At 40.2% G+C, this 21,034-nt stretch overlaps 1 protein-coding gene across 1 annotated transcript in view; it reads right to left on the minus strand.

Moving 5' to 3' along the window:
- The window catches only part of LTK (leukocyte receptor tyrosine kinase), an 89,572-nt gene extending 72,669 nt beyond the window's left edge, over window positions 1–16,903 (minus strand). The window contains exon 1 of the mRNA XM_066551991.1: window positions 16,795–16,903. Coding sequence (XP_066408088.1) covers window positions 16,795–16,837 — 43 coding nt within the window. The 5' untranslated portion in view covers window positions 16,838–16,903. The remainder of the gene's footprint in view (window positions 1–16,794) is intronic.
- Between the last annotated feature and the right edge of the window lie 4,131 nt (window positions 16,904–21,034).

Genomic DNA, 21,034 nt, shown 5'->3' on the forward strand with positions numbered 1-21,034 from the left:
AAGAAAAACTGTGAACTAGCAGGGACCTGAGAAAAAAAGGTAAGACTTGGAGTAGTCATCAGGAAATCAATCTGTGCAGACAGGGCTGGGATGTTAATGTGAGTCTCAGCACCAATATAAACAGTCCTCTTAATAGTGAGACAGTTTAATAAGCATGGAGTCTTGACGGTATGCTGAACATTAAAAAGAGGGATGGTTTCATTGTCCACTGCTTCAGAAAGTCAAGCCTGAAGAAAGCGAGTCTGGGCAGTCTCCTAAGATCTGTACAGCTCTCTTATGGAAAATATTAGGACAAAGCTCATTAGCACCATTCAAAGCATTTACCATCTGAAAGATGACTCTCCAGTATTAGTGTCTTCACTCACAGCCAGTACAATGAAAGAGGTGCAGAATCTTTTTTCAAACTACAATTGGAATTACTGCTGTGAGCAATGAACTTTGTGTAACAGAATTCAAGTGGGTGGGACAGCCCTGGAATTCAGAACTTCCTGAAAGATCTAAAAGTCAGGGATGACTTAGACTACCTTATTGTTTTTTGGCAAACTATTTCCTTATTTTTAAAGGCACTTCTGTAATTTGTGCCAAGACCTGAACTTTTTTTTTTGATCCAAAAAAGTCACCCTTGTGTTGAAAAAATAAGACAGCTTTTGCTCGTGGCCTAAAACAAAATAACCAAGATGCATGGATTGTACCACTCTGTGTTTGGTAGGAAACTGACTCTGCAAACAGAAAAGCAATCACCTGTATTTCAGTTTTATCATTTGTTTTCCCCTAGTAAAGAAATGTAGAAGGCAGTGAAGATGATAAGCCAGATGTTTCCACTGCTCTCAGAACATACAAAACAAAAGACAGACAGTTGTGTTGTAAATAATGACTAGGACTGAAAGCATCCTTTACATTTCGTTTTATTTTTGGCTTCCAAGAGAGTAAGGTGTAGTTTAGGGAGGGAAATGTGATTTAGAGACTAAATCTTTGGGCTACAATATCACACTTCTGACTGGAATGCAGCTAAGCAGGGATATTTCCTATAAAGGCTTTTACTTTATTTCTGACACAAAATCCTTGAATATAACGAGCTCCTCCTTTTCTTTAAAGGAGCCCTTCAGAATCAGTCCCAAAACAAAAACAGTGAAGTTGAGAATGTCTATCCTGCCAAGGAAGAGGACCTCAGATTACTGTCTCTCATTACTGCGAGCGTGAGCTTAAGGGTTTGACACCTTTATGCATTACTCAAGAGGGTGGCACAGCCAACAATATTGTGGCTATTCTGATACTTTTAACACCCATGAACTGCTTTGAAAATATCCTCCAGTTCTTACATTCAGATGGTTTCATGGAAGGGAATGAGTAGTAGAAAATCCAAATGGCTGATAGGTCATAGACAACACAAGCACTGATCTGATCCATTTTAAGACAAGGGGGTCTCTGTCCTTCATTGCTTTCAATGATGTTTCAGTTTATCTCAAGCTTCATCATGGAGATGAGAATGTCACAAAAAACCCACCACCTCAGTGAGAAATCAGTGCAATAATATAACAAAACAAGAGAAACCAGAATGGGTGTCTGCAAAGAAACAAAGATTCTTGGAAAAATTTCTGACTTCCTTTCAGACCATGGGTAATTTGATTAAGCACTAATGAAAAAAGTAGTGCCTGAAAGAAAATGACTGGGGACAGTCCTGAGCTATTTAATTTACAGGCAGTAAGGAAACATAATTGGATGCATTTCTGGATATATCTAGAAAGTGCTTATTTGCATGAGAAACAAGAACATAAAACCCACTAGATACAAACAGAACACATAAATATTGAATTCTCTGGATATCTCATATCAAGCTCTTAGGTTTGTGCAAGAGAAAATAAAACTGTATTCTATTGGAGTGAATCCATGAAACACTGTGACTGCTGGAGGCCAGACCACTTTCACCACCACTTACCTTGTGATGTACTAAGTTCTTTTGGGTTCACGAGAAGAGCGCTCAGTCTCTGGAGGTGATAGGAGAGGAAACGGTAGGAGATCATCAGCTCCTTTCAGCTTTAGCCAGGCTTTTATCAGAGAATTATGGAGGATATTATATATTCCAGTAGAGTGTCCCTAAAGATCAATGTCTGACTACTGCTGGCCTAGGGCTGCCAGTTTCCTCACTGGCAAAGGGTTAGTCCAGAGCTGTCCATGCAAGGGAGAAAAATGAGATTTCTATTCTTCAGTCCTCAAATGAACAACATAAGAACAGCAGACAGCCTTTGTTCTTTGCTCCCTGGACACCAGCCAGCACAATGAGGAAAACAAACAACATGAGGTCAAGAGTTTGTGCAGTTTTCCTTCTCTGTTCATCCTCATTAAAAGCCTGAATCACAAGTCCTAAAGTTAATCTGCCCCCAGTGCAGTATATCAACATGGAGTCCTTAATAAAAGACTTAAGTCCTTTACTCACAGCAGAACATAGTTTATAACAGTTAACACAGACACTGCTTGAAAGGCTCTTTAATTCCACACAATTCCTACATTTCCAGTGCACACTCTTCTGATATCCAGAAAGGCACTACCAGACCAAGGATGGGTTTCTTGATTTATGCCCACCAAATGCAGCACACCTGTCAGTTTCTGTACATTCAGACCACACATAGACTACTCATCCAGCATATAATTTAACCTTTTCAGTTCTAAACAGCCTGAAATTGTAGCTGTAATTGGCAGATTATAACCCATACGAAAAGATCAAATACATATTTGAGTAGTACTGTTTTTTTCTGTGTATGTTTGTCAAGTGTTCTCATTGGCCACTTGGTACTCAACTAGATATCTTCCCAACAGAGGAGAGAGTGTTCAACAGAACTTCTTCCAGATCTCTCACAGAGTCACACATTTCAAAACATCCTTTCTGTACCAGCTTCTCCTGAAAAAGCCTCAACATCTCTGGGTCAGGAAGTTGCAAATGACACTGTAAATACCAGAAGTGTCCCAAGAACTTCCAAGAATCCCTGTTGCCACAATAGCCAGTTACCTGGTATTGCAATAAAAGCTATTGCTTCTTTGCAACCAGAGTACAAACCTCACTTTATTTACAGTAATGAGGTGTGACAGAGCACAACATATGCACTCTAAGGGAACTGCACAGTCAAGAGTAAACAGTATATTCTTTTGGAAGCACGTGTTGATGCCTTGCAAGACAAGAAAGACATTGAGGTGCTGAAGCATGTCCAGAGAAGGGCAATGGAGCTGGTGAAGGCTCTGGAGCAAAAGTCTTACAAGGAGAGGCTGAGGTAGCTGGGGTTTTAGCCTGGAGGAGGCTGAGGGGAGACCTTATCTCTGTCTACAACTACCTGAAAAGAGATTCTAGTCAGGTGGGGTTGGCCTCTTCTGATAGATAACAAGTGACAGGACAAGAAAATATGTCCTCAAGTTGTGCCAGGGGAAGTTTAGACTGGACATTAGGAAAGTTTCTTTGCTGAAAGGGTGGAACAGGCTGTGCAGCAAAGTGGTGGAATCACCGTCCGTGAAAGTGTTCAAATGATGTGTAGATTTGGCACTCATGGACATGGTTTAGTGGTAGACTTAGCAGTGCTGGATTAACAACTGGATTCAAAGATATTTTCCAATCTAAATAATTCTGTGATTCTGTTTGCATTGCCTTCTGTTGCAAGTAAGTGGTTTGTGATGTTTAAAAAATCAGAGTTAAATCTTTTGGCAAAAAGCAAGTTCTTATATGAATTTGTAACTTTTAACAGAGTTCAGTGACAAGCTTCACTCTATTACTTACCAAATGAATGAAACAAAAAAAAGGAAAATCAAATCAAATTTATAAACACAAAAGATAAGGGTGCAGAAGAGTTTAGCAGCATTTAATCATTAACTGATTTAAAAAATATAAAGTAATCAATTCAATAGGGTTTACAATAATTGTAAGAGTGACTTAATTATTTACATTAACAACATTCATACATAATCAAGGCACACACATGGACACAGGCAAAGAAATGTATACATCTATATCTACATGTGTTCCTCCACAAAGGAAGTAATTCCATCTCATGTTAGAAAAAACTGCTGCATACCCTGCCCTATGTCATAACCATATCTGAAAAATCCAAGCTAGAATCTGTTACCTTATCCTCCTATATCTCGGTATTTTTGGATGTCTGGGTAGAAGTAGTTTTTGTTGGGACACTGAATATCTACTTCACTGTCTTCTACACTCAGAGCCTTCTGAGAGAAGACTAGCTTTTGAAGTTACTCTCAGGGATAGTGGGAAGCCATCTCCATTCCCAGGACACTACAAAGACAGGCCTCATTGGTACAACCTTGTGAAGGAGCAGGCTGAAGCATGCAGGGCACAGGGAGGCCTGCACCTGGCTTTGAAGGCAGTCATGGACACTGCTGTATCTGCACACCAACATGTTGAGAGCACACAGTGCAGTGCCCAGGCTTGTGTGTCTGAAGAGAGTGCCATTGCTGTGCCAGTGAAGGTGGACAAACACCTTCCCCTCCTATTAGCTCCCCAGCCTTGCAGCTCTAGAGTCAAACACCTTTCTGACATCTCTCTCACAGCCTCAGCTAGAAATTGTTGACAGCTTCCAAGGTAGGGACCACAGCTTTGCCAGCAAGTACTCCAGCAGCATGTGGAGTCTGCCAGTGCCAGATGAGACTCCCAAATGTGCTTCCTAGTACCTGAGCCTCTCAATGCCAGCTGGACTCCAGAAGAGGAAAGCAGTCAAACAAACACTCAGAGGTGGAATGTGAAACTGAGCACAAGTTTAAGCAGTGTATTAAACAGTTTGTCAGCCAAGATTTCAAATGCCTTCTCTGCATCATGGCACCTTCTGCTCCTGTAAGGAACTCCTGGCTCCAAAGCACACAGAGCCAGAGTAATGTGTGCTCTATTTTGCATATGCTTATTCCTTCCTCTTTGTGCATCTGGGAATTTGGGCTTTGAAAGTAAAAGCATAGAGTCATGAGGTGATTGTTTTGCATTTTTTTAAAGCTCATGCCAGGTGCAAGTAAGAAAATGAGATAAATAAGCTGTGTACATCTTACAAGACCTAAAGATGCCAGTCCATCCTTCACTGAGATCAGCACGCCAGGTACTGCTATCCACTGTGTCTAAGGGTTACCAAGACACATGCAAAAGAGCAAGACAAACATCAGGGATAATAAAGTGCAGGGAATTGGGAATGCTTTGCACAGCACACAAAATAGCCAGAAAGGTTCCAAAACCCATAAAACGGAATTTGACTTTGGAAAACTGATAACAGAACACAGCACTGTCAAAATGATAAGGCAGAGTGAGAAAGAGAACTTGGTTAGTGTATTTTAGTAGCATTCACAAAATTTCTTCAAATAGCATAAGCATTTGGTTGCACGTAGAAAACAAACACCAGCAATTACAGACATCTCCTCCCTTCTCTTTCGTCGTAAGATGAAACCATACTCTGAAAATTGACTCAGTGTCACAAATGACAAAGCTGGCATGAAGAATATCAACCAGGTCACCAGAGAAAAAAAGAAGGTATTTTGCAACTATGCATCAGTGCTGTGCCTTCTCAGGAGCAGATAAGGATATTTTATGGAAGAATAATACCAATGTACACCTTTTAAGGAAAACACTTTTGTCCCTCTACCAACAGAAAAGCCAATGCTGTTAGAAAACTTAATCAATAACCCAACATTCAATGTGAAAGAGTATTTTTTTTTCAAAGCAAATTTCCACTGAAATGGAGTTATAGAGTCTTCTTAATTCTATTTTACTATAAAACGGAAAAAAATTCTGTAATTCTGTGCACTGGACCTAATTGAAGGAACTAGAACATATACTGCTTTATATCTCACCACATCTGAATAAGGGAGATAAAATAGGTAAATTAGGACAAGGATTACAGCACCAAGGCTCAGGAATCTTCCTGAAATCATAGGGAAAACTTGTGGCTGAAAACTAGCCCTAGAAAATCTGACTCTCATTACCATATTGTAAGAAAGGTATGCAAAGAGAGCTGAAAGATTGCATTGCCTAACTTAGATAAACGTTAAAAGAAAAAATTGATTTAATTTGTACATTTACTTTTAGTAGTATGTTAGGTTGACTGAAAGAATGACAAATGTCTCCAGTGCTGCCAGTGCTTATAATTTTACTCTGAATTCAGTTCTCTACAGTGTTTTTCTTAAACATGCAGTTTCTGGAGCCATGTAATGACATGAAAATTACAGCAACAAAAATGACTTAATAGTTACCCAGGATAGCAAACACAAACTGGAAAGACTCAGAAACCAGATGGCTCATAAATATGTTTAATTTGATGATTTTTAACCCTATCTGTGAAACCTGAGCTTGGAGAATTTAAAAACCAGGAAAATGGTGCTTGCTATACGTTTTCCCTTTGCAAATCTCAGAAACACTATGCAAAGGTGCTTTAGCCAGCTCTATTTCCTACCCCTTTGTGTATTAGTGTCACAAAGAATGAAAAGACACACTGAAGAATAATCTTATATGTAGCTGATGTTTCTTTAAAAGCTCATGGGAGCACTTTGTGTATACTAGAGAGTATGAAATATTTTGTGCACAAAATTTACGCCGGGGTTCAAAACATTTTTTACTGTCTACCTTTAAGATGACAAAGGTAAACCCCCACTCTTCACCTTCAGAACAGATTCAGTCCTATCCATAAATGTTTAAGAGCACCTCCTCTTAAGAACACTCTGTAAATCGTAGGGGTCAAAGTTGAAAACAGACTATTTTACCTGAAGGGCTAAAGGGGAGACTTGAACACCATACAACATCATGGTGTATCTCTTATTCCTCAGCATCATAGCATCAATGATAGGATTCAGACTATCAGCCCAAATTTGTCCTCTAAAACTGTTACAAGTTCTGTTAACTATATGCAAAAACACTAACAGGTTCCAAAAATAAGAAACCGTCAAAAGCAGAACTAAATGACAGCTAAACCAAATATTTTTTAGTTAGTACAATGGGATCGTAGGTGTTTTCACAGTAGTACAAATTCATAAGGCAGTTGCCAACTCACTGATTCCAAGCTGACAAGGCTGGCGTTGAGCACTTGCTCCCTTGCAGAGATTGGAAAGCAGGCATCCCTAAGCTAGATCGGGGTGTATTCACATAGTCTGAATTCAGGTGTCTAATCCTACAGGCTGGTTTCACAAGATACTTGTTTCAGTGACTGTTGGGAGAAATTTAGAAAAAACCCAGCAGACTAAGTGTTTCCCAGAACAATTCCTTCTGCCCCAGCTGGCCTTCCTTTCAACCCCACTCTGAGACTGACCCTTCTTGTCCTTTCAACCCCACTCTGAGACTGATGCCCTTCTTGTCCTTGTGCAGCAATCACCATATCCTCAGTTGTACTGAACACAAGCTGAAAAGGGTCACATCATAACTGAAACATTAAAATGATGTACAAACCAAGAAAGCTAGCTTTTATTCTAGATCATCGCAAAGCATCCCTGCAGTACGACTGACAGCTGAGATGAGACCATGCTACTACTTGGGGGTTGCCTAGAGAGGTTGAGAGGGGCATACAAGCTGGAGACACAAGCTAAACATCACCCAGATATTGACCTCCATGTTCACTCTGTCTCAAGAGCCCTAAGAAACCAGCAGAAGAATCAGCACTTCTATCTCTGAAATTCTGCACTTAATTGTGTGCTGGTTTTGGCTGGGGCAGAGTTAATTTTCTTCACAGCAGCTGGTAGGGGCTGTATTTTGGATAGGTGCTGAATACAGGGTTGATAATATAGAGATGGTTTTGGTTTTTGCTGAGCAGGACTTACAGAGTAGAAGCCTTTTCTGCTTTCCATGCTGCCACAGAGGTGAGGGGACTGGGGGTGCATGGGAGGTTGAAAGGAGACACAGCCAGGACAGGTGACCGCAGCTGACCAAAGGGATATTCCAGACCATATGGCATCATGCTCAGCATATAAAGTGGGAGGAAGAAAAAGTAAGTGGAAGATGTTTGGAGTGATGATGTTTTTCTTCCCAAGTAAGCCTTACATGTTATGGGGCCCTGCTCTCCTGGAGATGGGTGACCACCCGTCTGCCTACGGGAAGCAGTGCACAAATTCTTTGTTTTGTTTGTGTGCACAGCTTTTGTTTTCCTGTCAATCTGTCTTTATCCCACCCATGAGTTTTCTGACTTTCACCCTTCTGATTCTCCCCCCACTCTGACTGGTGGGGGAGTGAATGGCTGCATGGGACATTTTTGCTGGGTGGGAATAAAGTTCAACAACTTGATATAAGTTTCCCCTCACCTTTCTCAGTGGAAGAATATCAATAATAGTATTAATTGGGATGTTGCTTCTCATCAATCCTTTTTTTTGCAGCCACAAAGCAATTCCTACCAATAATAAAATAACTTCTCCAGCTTACTCTACATATTTCTTAGTACAAAAATGAATGTAATTTCTTCTGAAATTTTATTGAAAAATAACTATTGGCTAGATTTACCAAAGCTGATAACCCGTGCACCCACATGCAGCACAAATCCCTGAACAATGGTAATCTCTATATAAAATAAGTAATTAAAATATTATCACACAAAATAACAAGCAACCCCCGAGTAGTGTACAGTTTTGGATAACTGTATCCACTGAGGGAAGACAACATGTTTAAAGCAAAGACGTTTTCCATTTATTTTTCCTTCCATTAATTTTCACACATACACACATATATATATATGCATGCAGGAAGGCACATAAGAGAGGAAAAAAATTCTGTGGGAATCAAAAATACGAAGGTAAGAAATAAAAAACCTATGCCCTTTCCAAAATTTTGCAAATGAAAAATGAAAATAGCTTTTGGAAGGGAAGCTAAATATTTGAGTCTCATCAGACTAACCTAGCACAGCCCTAAATGAGGTGAAAAGAGCTAGATTTGCATATATCTCCCAGTTTTATGTCCCTCTGAATAGCTGGAACACAAGCCCTTTTAACGCAGCTAAATAAACCCCAGCTTGGTTTACTCACCTTGTTTTTCTTATAGTTAATTCACAAGTTTATTTTTGCAAATTTTACTAACTTTTGTCTCTAGGTCTGCAACAGACTGACAAACACAATGTCAAACTCTGGGAAAGTTTAAACTCTTCTAAGAACCTGATAGATCTTGAAGGGCCAGGAGGTATGTGGGACTTCAGGAAAGCTGAAAAAAGTTAGTGATAGTGATTACTATGCTATCAGGGCTTAAAAGATTCATAAAGTCCAGTGTCCCACTAAGCTCTAGGCTGAACTGTTTGCCTGCATGGGGTTAAAGAAAGCTTCCTTCAGAGGTTTTAAATACTATTTGGGTTCCTGCCGTGACTATAAACACAGAAAATACTCCCGTTGTGAACTACATACTTTAAAAGTGTTACTCATGTGAAGAGATCTGAACTCCAGCACAGTACACATCAAAATGCCACAGAGAAAACTCTGAAAACATGCTAAAAAACATGGAAATTTTAAGCAGTCATGCTTTTCTGAGATTCTGTTTGCTGAAGTCAAAGTAATAAATAAGTCTTTAATCACTCAGAGCTTGGTAGGAAAAAAAATATAAACAGAAAATACTTGGAAAATCTAAACTGCAGTTAAATATAACAACAGAAACAGAAAATTAAAAAAAAATATCATGACATCCAAGTTATTAAAAGTGCCTAAGCATAATCATCCATGCCCCTTACATTGTCTAAAATATTAGTCAAGGCACATGGATCTGCAAAACCACCAAATTAGTTATTGAGACAAGAAAAGCCATTTTTCAGTTCTGTTCCAGAGTGAATTCAGCTTTGCCTGAGGTTGCTTGAGTTCAGGCTGACAGCTGCTAACCCTTCTTTTGGTAATCCAAAACCACACTGGCTGGGCTCCTCATCTCCATTGGAACAGAATTCCTTCATCCTGCTTCACCACCCAGCCTTGGCCACCTCCTATCCTCTCTGTGCATCCCCAGAGTTTCCTCCTGCCTCCCTAAGGCCAGGAGAGCAGAGCAGATATTGTAAGGCAGAGCTACAAGGGGGAAAGTGCAAGGGCTGAGTTCACCCTCAGCAAATAGCAAAAGGGCTTGGTCCCAGCTGCAGAGCCACTCAAAACATCCCTGCACCACTGCAGGGAAGCAGGTGCTTCCAACAGCACCTCTGATGTGAAAATTGTGATTCCAGCAAACTGTGACTCTGAACCAGTAACTGGTCTGGTTCCATTCTCATTGAGGTTCCAATGTGATGGTCAGTTCTGCTTCAAGGCAGGAAAATCTTGCAGTTGGGTTTTCTACTGGCTCCTGAATAACACAAAAACTCTTCACCAGAACAATATAGGAATAGGTTCTTCTCACCTCCTGTACTTAATTCTGTGCAGCAGAACACCATCACATCCTTCCATGTCACTTCCTACTGTCACATTCAGTTACTTTATAACTCCTATATTTTTAATATATAAATATGTATCACCACAAACATAGACACAGAGGAGAGGTGTGGATGCTCTAACTCCAGAAAGTTTGGCTGTTTATGCCCTCAAACACATGCTGTGCTACAAACTGGGGAAAAAAAACCTAACTGAGCAATTGAAATGCATGAATAAATGCATCATTCTTGGCTGATAAGCCAAATCTTATGGGATTTCAGATACCAATTAACTGAAAATCTGTGATGCCGTATTAAAAGACAGAGTTCTCCAATTAGACAGGGCAAAAGTTCATCTGAATTGCAAGGATAAATCTGTGCTTTTTGAAAAGACTTCAGCATTTAATTCTATAATTCTATATTATAATTCCATATTTCACTCTCATTCTTGACTAACTCTGATGAGGCTGCTGTACAATAGATTTTTTAATTCAATCAGTGCCGATGCCAGGGATGTTTATACCTTCACAGAGAATAGAATAGTTCAGTTGGAAGGGATCTACAACAATAATATAGTCAAAATAATTAAAATAAACAAAAAGCCAACTGGAAATCTTAAGAAGTTTTACACCAACAAGTGGAGAATTGTGTAAAGTCTCATGTTTTTACAGCCAGCTTTGCGTTAAAGAAAACGTATAGAAGACCAACCCGAAATTCTCCTAAAAAGGTAACATTTGGCCCGTGACTCTACAACTCACTGAAATTCTGAGCTCTTTATTTACTCAGTGCATATGGCTGAGTTGCTTTTTCTAGGTGAAGACAACTGGAATGTCACCTCTGATTCCTTTTATGTCATTTCCCTCTGTTTCCATTTCTCCTTATGGGTCCAGCTGTGTTGGTATGACATAACTGGGAGAAAGCACATGGAGCTACAGCACCTTGAGGAAAGCTCTTGGAAACAGCACACCTGAGGGAAGCAAAATGCTTCAGTGATACCCTGCCAATTGTTTGGGAGCTGTAATCCTCTAAGCACTGCAGAGGTCCGAGGAGGTCCTGACACGGCATTTACTGAATCATGAAGGTTCTACACCTTGACTTCCCTCTTGTGCATGCAGCATAAAAAGTCAGGAACCTGACATTCTCCAGGCACAAGCCCTCCATAACCTAGTGGTGCTGAACGAGTCACAACCTGAAACAAAAGCGCTACATGTTCCTCCTGCTCACCAGCGTGACCTGTCACCACTGACCTAAGGGACCTGCTGTCCCTACACACTCAGAGCATACCTGTCAGCTACAAGTCACCCCTCACCAAACACTACAATTCCCCCTTTTCCAAGCTGGCCTGCTCGCCTACCTGCCATGGATTTCACCTTTGTGCGTGCTGTTAGCAGGCTACATCAAAGCACTGGGTTTGTTACATGCCGGTAGAGGAGAGAGGCAGAGGAGCAATTATAATGGAATGGGAGGAAGAGGAATTGTAAGAGGAAGGACTGATGCTGAGAGGCAGGAAAAGACTATAAGCCTGATCCAATTAATTAACATAATTAATGTCATTATTTTCCTCCTCTGATTTAAGGATTCAATACAGGAATCATGCTTACTCATAGGAGTCTCAGATAAAAGTCTCCAGATACAGAAGACAAGATGTTGCATAGCTGTAACTGTATTCCCATAGATATCCATCATATTATGTTAACTATGAACTCTGTGGGTTCCTTCCTCTCCATTTATTTCTGGAAGGAGCTCACCTGCCTCTCCTCTCAGCAGCTGCTCTTTTTTCTTTTACTAAAGACTTGTAAAAAGTTATTTTTGTTTCTTTTATTTCTGAGTAATTTGATCCAATACCAAGCTACAAACAGTGTGCATGTAGAGTAAAGAGCATCAGCCCAAGGACAACCACCTGCATGCACAAATCTAAGTACAAACTGGAATGTGGTATTATAAGATAACTGGGAAGTTTTAATACAGGATTTTCCAAGTCATTGGCAAGCCGAAAGAAATTTTAAAAAAATCAAAACAAACAAAAACCTGTCGCAGGTTAACCTAAAAATCTTCTGAATCAAAAGTTTTATAAAATCGCAAAGACCAACCCATTTCAGGGAGTACGGGACTAGAACAGTTAATGTAAAAACTAAGCATGTGATATTAAATCATGTTTTATGCTTTTTAAATAAATATGCCAGATTTCTGAATGCAAGGCTTTTCTGAGCAAAAGTTTGAAATTAAAAAAATTTAAATGTGTAGGTTTGTTTGAATGTCTCAGTATAAACTAACTGGTACACACACAAAAAAAATGACCAAATGTAACAGCTCAAAGCCTAGAGCACTTTATGAAGCACCTTAGTGTCAAACATCAGCAGTCTTCATAAAATTAATTCAAGGTGAAAATTTCTCTCTGCTCTTGTCACAGATATCGCTGATGCATTTCTACACACCAGCACAGCCAGCATGAGCTCCTTTATATATACAAGCAGGCTGAAGACAGGGACCCTCCTGTGGATCTGTTTGGGACTCCAGGGAGTAGGAGAATGCTTTAGAAACTTCACTGAAGTGAGGCATCCTTTTCTCTGACTTTAATCCTATGGGCTAATTAGAATTTATGTAGCTACATAGCATGGATAGAAAGATTGATTTATTCTATGGCTGCTCATAAGACATTGACTTCAGCACTAAAGTAACACTACACATGACTCACTATCTGTTGTCATCTTATTGCAAAAGTTCCATACCTTCTGGGTGATTCCTTCTTCTTCACAGCACAGCCAACAAACTCCAGCCCCCTTCACAGCACAACGAACAAACTCCAACTCTCTTCTCACCTAGCTAACCCACTCTTTTGTAGGACTCATCTTCTTATTGGACACAGCTGTGGCCTATTAAGGGCATGCCTGTTCCTAATCTTTGGTGATTAGTACAGCTGCAACTCCTCAGGTGTGAGACTACCTTCTGCACTACCTTTATTTTCTTATATTCTATCCTTCCACAACTATCTGATTTTTACCTCCTCCAGCTTAGTCCTCCCTCCTGATGCAGTTTAGAAATCACTGGTGTTTCTCTGCATGTGCTCCCTTACGGTGGGATTCCCATAAATTTATCATATCCTTTTCCACTGTATTTCAAAGAGTCCATAACTTTGTAATGTCTGTAACTTAAAAAGAACTGTCTTATTTTCCTTTCAAGGCATCCGCCCCATATTTGACTTTCAGTGACAGCCATAGTGCCTTGAATTGGATATTCAGACTAGGCACAGTATATGGAGACATGCTGTCATTTGCACAATAAAGGACTGTGGATAGAACTCCTAAGACAAATTTCAAGGATCATTCGATGTTCTGGTTGGAACCATTTAAGTGAAATCACTACTGTACCTGTGTGCTACTTTACCTGAGCAGAGATAGGCACAAGAAGAAGAAAATAAGAAAAAAGTTCTTCAATGAAGAGACAAAAGTGAACACAGGGTCTCATCCCTTCCAATGCTTGGCATGCTCTCCTCCAACAAAGGGATACACAAAGCTCTAAAGGTTTGTCTAAGTGAAATAGATGCACTGGTTTATCTTAAGCTGGCTTACAACAAAATAAGGTACTCCTGTATCTTCCTGTACAATGTGGACTGACTAAACTTAAGCCATTTTATACTCCTTCTACAAAACAGGCAAACTCAGTCCAGACAGGTATATAAATCCAGGGAGAGAAACAAAATGTTTGGGGTTTCTGAAAACCGGTAGTTAGACAAATGCACGCACCCGGGAATGAGGCGTTCTTCATTGCCATGCTGATATACCATTCCACAAACAAAAGAGAAGCTGACTGTCTTACTCCTAAACCTGCCATCAACCTTCCTATGCTTCTCTGCCTCAGAAAGGATTCAACAAAACCCAAAACCATAACTATTCACTGGGCTGAAATTAAACCTAAGTTACCCTATTCTGTGATGGCTGCACTGCAAGTGTTGGAAGGGACTGCAAAGAAATCCTGTCAAAGTGCCTCTACTAATATTATCTCATGGACTGTGGTTATACTCAATAGCTACACTCTGAGCAATGACATAAACATGACCACACATTTGGAAAGGTGTTTGAGGTTTGCTCAGGATGTATGCTGTGCTGTAATTTTGCAGATAGTTGGCTCTCCACATTCAAAGTCAAGACTATGACATCTAGCCAAGCACAGCCTGGTTTCTCACAGAGCAGAAAAGGACTGACCTACCCACCCCTTACCAAGCTCAAGCAATCAAAAGAATATAGTCCATTATGAAGGTTCAAAGTAATACTTGTGCTTAAAATGAAAAGGAAATTCTCCCAGACATTGATCTGGTGGCTTTTATCACCTTCTTCCCAACCACCTCCTGAGACCTGAGGCTAGTGTGCAACTTCAGCCTCAAAAAGATTGTGAAGTTGCTTTGACATTGAACAATGTATACCTGTGGATTAAGTATTTTCCTGTTTTTGTTACCTTTGGTTTGGTGCTTCTTTTTCAGAGGGTTTTTTCCTGCTATTGTTCTCTACAACCTTCTGAATTTTCTCATAGTGTCTTAATTTTTGCACCAAGAGGAACTTGCAACATTCTCCAGTGTTTCCATGTGCCAAAAATTGTTGGTGGATAGAAACTCTGAAATCATCCTTTTATTATAGAGCTCATTAGAAATATGTATGCCAGCCAGGAAAATAAAAGAGTGAGAAGAAGACCTGCAAAATCCTTCATCACTTAGATCTTGGACTTTCCAAATAAAGAAGGAAATGTAAAGCCACTCCAGTAAAAATTGTACAGTGGAAATACAAGTGGTTTTTAAACTAATAGACTATAGAGTCTGAGAGCTGACTACAATAGCCCCCATAGCGAGGCAAGCAACCTCCATGTGAAGATTATGACAGTAGCTACATAGTTAAATGCTCATGCATTGAAATCTCCTCGAGAGATTGAGATTATTTTTGGCAGAAGTTTGGGCAGAGATTGTAAAATGTACGTTTATTTTCATGTAGCTCTTGACTTACTTACTCTCTCTGTAACACACCCTTTTTAAAATCTCTTTCCTAATACAGACATGCTTCATGTCACAGACTTGGATATGCAGCAAATATAACTATTATTCCTTACATTAACATTTCTTGTATGTTGAAAGCCACTCCACCAAAAGCACTGGAAAGATACTCAGCAATTCTTGATGAGACCACATGCCATGAAAGCTGAGGTAGGGACATACAGATCTGCTTGCATGAGGTACACTTGTCCTGGGACCCTTCGACAGTAAAACAACCTCCTTCCTCCCAACAGAAATAAAAGGCCAGAAAAAGCCTGGACTCAAAAACTCTGTGCTGTGCCTTGGCATGCAATTGTAAATAGAAATAAATTATAAAACCTGCTTAGAAACTGACATCGCAGTGTGTCTGCATATAAAAGTAAATATATACAAGTTCATCATTTAGCCAGAGAGAGGAAGTGCACTGCTCTAGCAAGAGCACCCAACAACCTGTTTGCCTTTCTTCCTTTCCTGCCTGGAAGTTACATGAGTTACATTTCTCTGTTACACTGAGAAATACAAAGTGTATCCTGGTCCTGTCTAAGGGTCACGTTGTAGTCACTGTATCTACACTGGGGGTACTACTGTAACTGCAGCTCTCTGAGAAGTTCAGCATGTCCTGATAGAGGCATTTCTTTCCTAATATTCATAACAAATTTTCTTGCCGCTGTACACATCAAGTATATGTGTCCCACTCCTACCTTTTTCTCCCATCATTGGTCGCCTGCATACTGCCACCCCCCAACTTCTCTCCTATTCCTGCAGCTTCCCTCCTAATATCCCTCTTCTTCTCTCCTACTGTCACTTCTTTTCTTCTGTTGTACTTCAGAACCAAAGCTGACAGTGACAAGCAGAGCAGCACAAAGATTCCTTTCAAAACTTAGCCTGAGAACCACTTTCTAGGTGGGAGCTCATAAGTCCCCCTTTCATAGTCCCAGTACTTACTCCTCTCTTTATCCATGTCCCTAATCTCTCTGCTTAGACAAAGCATCCTCTCCAAACTGCACCTTTTCCTGTAAGCAACCTCCACTGCTCCTGGAGCATTACTCTTATCCCCCTCTCCAAAACAGCCCCTAAGAAAACAATCCCGCAGCCAGAGAAGCAAAATGGTCCTGGGGTATAGCTGTTAGCTTCATGCCAAACCCTTGTACAGCGACTGCCTGCATCCAGCCTCAGAGCCTCGAGAGCAGCAGCTTTTCTAAAACTACAGATTGCCTATTCGTTTCAGTGAACAAAATTTACTTACAATCAAGATTTATTTTCCTCCATGTCACCCGCTTCACATATGTTTCATGCCAGCACTTTCAAACCCCAACCCTCCTTTTTTCCCTACTGCTCTGAAAATAATGATTTTCTGGTTTTAAAGGTAAAAGAGAAGGGGCAATGAAATAAGTCTGAGCCTCTGGGTAGAAGATAGACTTTGCAAAATAAGGAGATGATAGGGATGAAAAATAAGTTCCTTACCCACTGCAGTGACCCACAGCAGCAGCTGTGGTAGCCGGTTCATGGCTCTGCGGGGTGCGGGCTGGTCCCACCCGGGTGCGCGGCTGTGGAGGGGACGTGCCAGGCTCTTCCTGCGGGCTCCGCTGGAGCTCTGAGACCGGGCTCGGGCTCCTGCTGCCTTGGAGGAAAATTCCCACCTCCTGCTCGGGAAGGCTCGTATGGGTCCTAGAGCCACCCTCTCTTCCTTGCCTCCTCCTCCTCCCGTTTTGCATACCGTTCCTGCACGATCAGCAAATTCACAAGGCAGTTGCTTCAGACACGAACACATCCATCTATAAATTCTGAGGCATTAGTATTCATCAGGACAAGATGAATTCATAATCTAAGTGGGTCGTTCCCCTCTCTCCGTCTTCCCTTGCGGCTGGCCCAATGACACACACGAGACTCATGCATCCCCCCGGACTTGCTCACCTCATATTTAAGATGATAGAGAGGATTCCCACGGCCTGGAAGTGTGTTCACCGACTGACCTGAAAGAGAAATTGGAGCTATATACACAACCTAGATTCCCACCTTTCTTCCCCTAGGGTCACTTATAACCTCTTAGCTCCCGAGCAAGACAGCCCCTTGTTGGAGACACACAGTGAGGACACGCAGCACAGCCAAGTGTGGGCTCTCCCCTTGCGAGCTTGGGCATTTGCTCTTTAAACACTTCACTCCAAACTCCGTTTTCTTCAGGACCATCAGCATTTCAACTGCCCTAGCTCATTCCACCTTCAATCTCTTTGCAGGTGTGTCTTTCCTTCATGGGGAGTTTATTCTAAAATTGATGTTCTTTTTATAATCAGAATGCATTCTTTATGACTAATTCTCCAGGTGGATACTTTTACTCTGAAATAGGGGTGCTTTAGTCCAAATTAGCATAATTCATTGTGGTTGTTGTGAATTTAACAGGTAGTACCTGAGTCTTGAATGAAATACCATTCAAAATTGTAGGAACTGGAGAGATTTGGAGCTGACCTGAGTTAAAGCCCTTATATGTCTGGTGGGGCTGGCACTTACAAGGCAGAAGCGTGCATGCCATGTTTAATTCTGGTTCACAGAACAGACTAAAAATTTATTTAATTTACTTAACTTTCTCTGGGTCTTCCTACCAATATCTATGCAGCCCTGAAGGGTAGATTTTATTTTTGTATCTTAATAATTTATCTGGATCTAGAAAATTGCTTTTTGTTCAGCAACATATTGCTACTTTCAGCAGATTTAGAGAAACATATTTTTAACACAACCTGGACGATTTGGAAGCAAACATCATTCTGAGGCTTTCCTCTATGGCCACATCAATTACAAAAGTATGGTAGCAAGAGGACAGACATTATTAGTTGCTTACTAGTTAAATTTATATAAAATGTCTCCTAAGCAAAGTAACAGACCAAGACCAGAAATAAAAAAGAAAAGAAAAGAAAAGAAAAAAAAGAGGGAGAGAGAGAGAAAAAAAAAAAAAGCTGCCAGCTTTCCATCTCTTCATAAATAAATATCTTGGCTGAAGCTCTGGGATTACAAAGCAGATATTTTTTACTCCCAATTGGTAAAAAGTAGGGGCACCTCAGGAAATTTCCATACTTACCTAAACCCTCCCATGAACAGAAATGTAAACAGTCTGCATCTTCAAGGAACACATAGCAGCAGCAGACACTGTTTCTGTTAATACTGTTTTAAGTAAATTTGTATTTTCCATGGTTATGGAACTGGTTTTCATTTAGTTTGGCAAAGACAGATGAATTCTGAGGCTCATTACAGAAATGTGAGGCATTCTATAAAAAATAGATAGATGCATGTGATGCTTTTAAGCAGAGGGCAAAAGCAGAAAATAAGGTGACTAATCTCTGACAAACTGCCTCATTAGACACTTTTGAGAGGTTGAGCCCTGGATAAGCAAAGTAGACCTTGGTCTACTGGAAGGTCCATAATTAATCCTCAGCAAGATGACCCACATCTGTCAAGCAAAGGATTCACCCAGACCAGACAAAAACTGATATTTTAGGGAATTAAAGATTTTAATGATAAAGGACAGAACACAGAAAAACAGATGTTTCACAATGAAAAGTATTACAAGATATACCGAGTATGAAAACAATAGGAGTCAGAACAATGCCCAGCATTTGGAAGTGGGATAGGAATTAAAAGCAAGTGCCACTCACCATCAGTGTGCAAGTGATAAAAGAGCATGCATCAAAAGGGAAAAAGCCCAACAACAGCACAAGAAAATGGCAGCAACACAACTATTGCAGAGGAAACCTCTGTAGAAGTAATTAGGAGCAGTGGACAATGCTGCATCATCAGAGAGCTGAACTGCCAGTCTGGAAGGAACTGGGACAATTACAAGCTTTTAAATTGGGCACTTATGCACTAGAGCACTGCCAAATTCTGGAGACCGGCAACTGAAAAACCCACTAGTCTTAAATAATGATACCATCTTTGGCTCAGCAGCACAGGAGCAACTTACTGGAGCCCAGGAGAGGGAAGAAGATGTGCTTATGCTATTCTTACATTCATCTGAGGGCATCCACTAAAACATTTGGAATAGGGTTGCAAGGCAAGTTCCAACCATGCTACCAAGAAAATGCCTCAGAACTGAAGGGAGATGAGACACTCAGCTGCTAAGCAAGCAGAGCTTCCGCAATGGAGGTCTGGTCAGTGCCATAAAAAAGGTTTTCACTTACCTGTACACTCAGGGGACAAAAATTATAAACAGTGGGAAATATTTCCCATATAACAGAAAAAAGCATTGATTGGTGATTGCTCCAAAATGCATTTCTACGTGGGACACCAAGCAAGACAAATGTTCACATAGCTCCAACACCATCTTTGAAAGATACTGTTCTCTCTTGGGCTACATGGTGCATAGAAATATACAGCATGTTTTTGATAGCATAGCCAGGACAAAAGTCTGTATCATGATAAATTAATCTGAGAAAAATATGAGAAAAATGCAGTCAGAGATTTCATAATCCTGTATGAGAAAAAAGCTGTAGGGCAAAAGCTAAAAAATATTCCTTACGATGGAAATAATATCCAGCAGAGCAAGGTGATTGGGGTGAGATGGTACAGACTGGGCACACTAAAATGAAAGAGTACAGATTTGTTTGAAACAAACACAAAGAATGTAAAGAAATTTGTGCTCAGTCAGCCTGCCTTAACATCCTGAATACTGGTCCACAAAACTCTTTGACAGACATAGGATTTGACTACTACAAAAACATCTGGAAACCTGAAGACCAAAGCTACAGAGATGGTATCTAAGCACAAGACTAATTTGTCCTTGTATTCTTCTACTGAGAATATTGTGGTTTTTTTTTTTAAATTGCATAGTCAGATTTTGAAACCAGTCACTTATCCATAAAATAAACTTGGTGTTAGTGTAAATGAATAAAGAAAAAAACATTTGGCTTTACTCCATAGCCATTAAAGCTTCATGTCTTCATGCATGGAAGAACTTTGTGAGCTGAAACTGATCATAAAACTCTTTACAACCTAAGGGACCTGGAAATTCTCAGCCTAACCTTTCCCACAAGCAAAAAAGCTACAAAAGTATTTTGGTTTCAAATATATGATTTCAATGTTCCATAAAAACTAAGCAAGATCTGATGATGGTTAGACACATGATCTCTGGAGTACTTTACAAAGGAACTATGAAGAAAATATACCCAGTAACAGATTTTATATCTGTTGCACACACAAGCTCTTAAAGAAAAAATATCTATCTAGGGTCAGAAAAAATGTGAACTTTGAGTGCTACAGACATCGCTGGGGGCGTACCCCTACAAAAAGTGATTGGGGCTAGTGCCACAGATAACACCAGTGCTCCAAGTGGTGCATAATAGCTAAAAGTCAGGCTTTACCCCTTAAAATTATAATAGGCAAAAAAAGGATTAAATTTAACTGTTAAGTATGATTTTATTTCAATGCAAATTAAATCCTCAGACATCAGGCAAAACAAAAGTTTTTAAAAGGACATGCACAGAACTATTTATGGATTTAAAATCTAAAAATAGGACCAATGATATTTTACACTAGCCTCAGATGAACAGCAAATTTGAAGATATTGTTGTTATGCTTGTTGCACAGGACAGAAAGAGAGGTAAAGATGTAGGTTGTGGAAAAAGGCAAAAATATCCTGATATTTACCTAATAATACCCCAGAGCAAAGGCAGCATAGATTTTTCACTGCTGCAGGGAGAAAACAAACTTATTTGCATCC

This window comes from Molothrus aeneus, chromosome 6 (assembly GCF_037042795.1).
Source record: "Molothrus aeneus isolate 106 chromosome 6, BPBGC_Maene_1.0, whole genome shotgun sequence".
Classification (NCBI taxonomy): Eukaryota; Metazoa; Chordata; class Aves; order Passeriformes; family Icteridae; genus Molothrus; species Molothrus aeneus.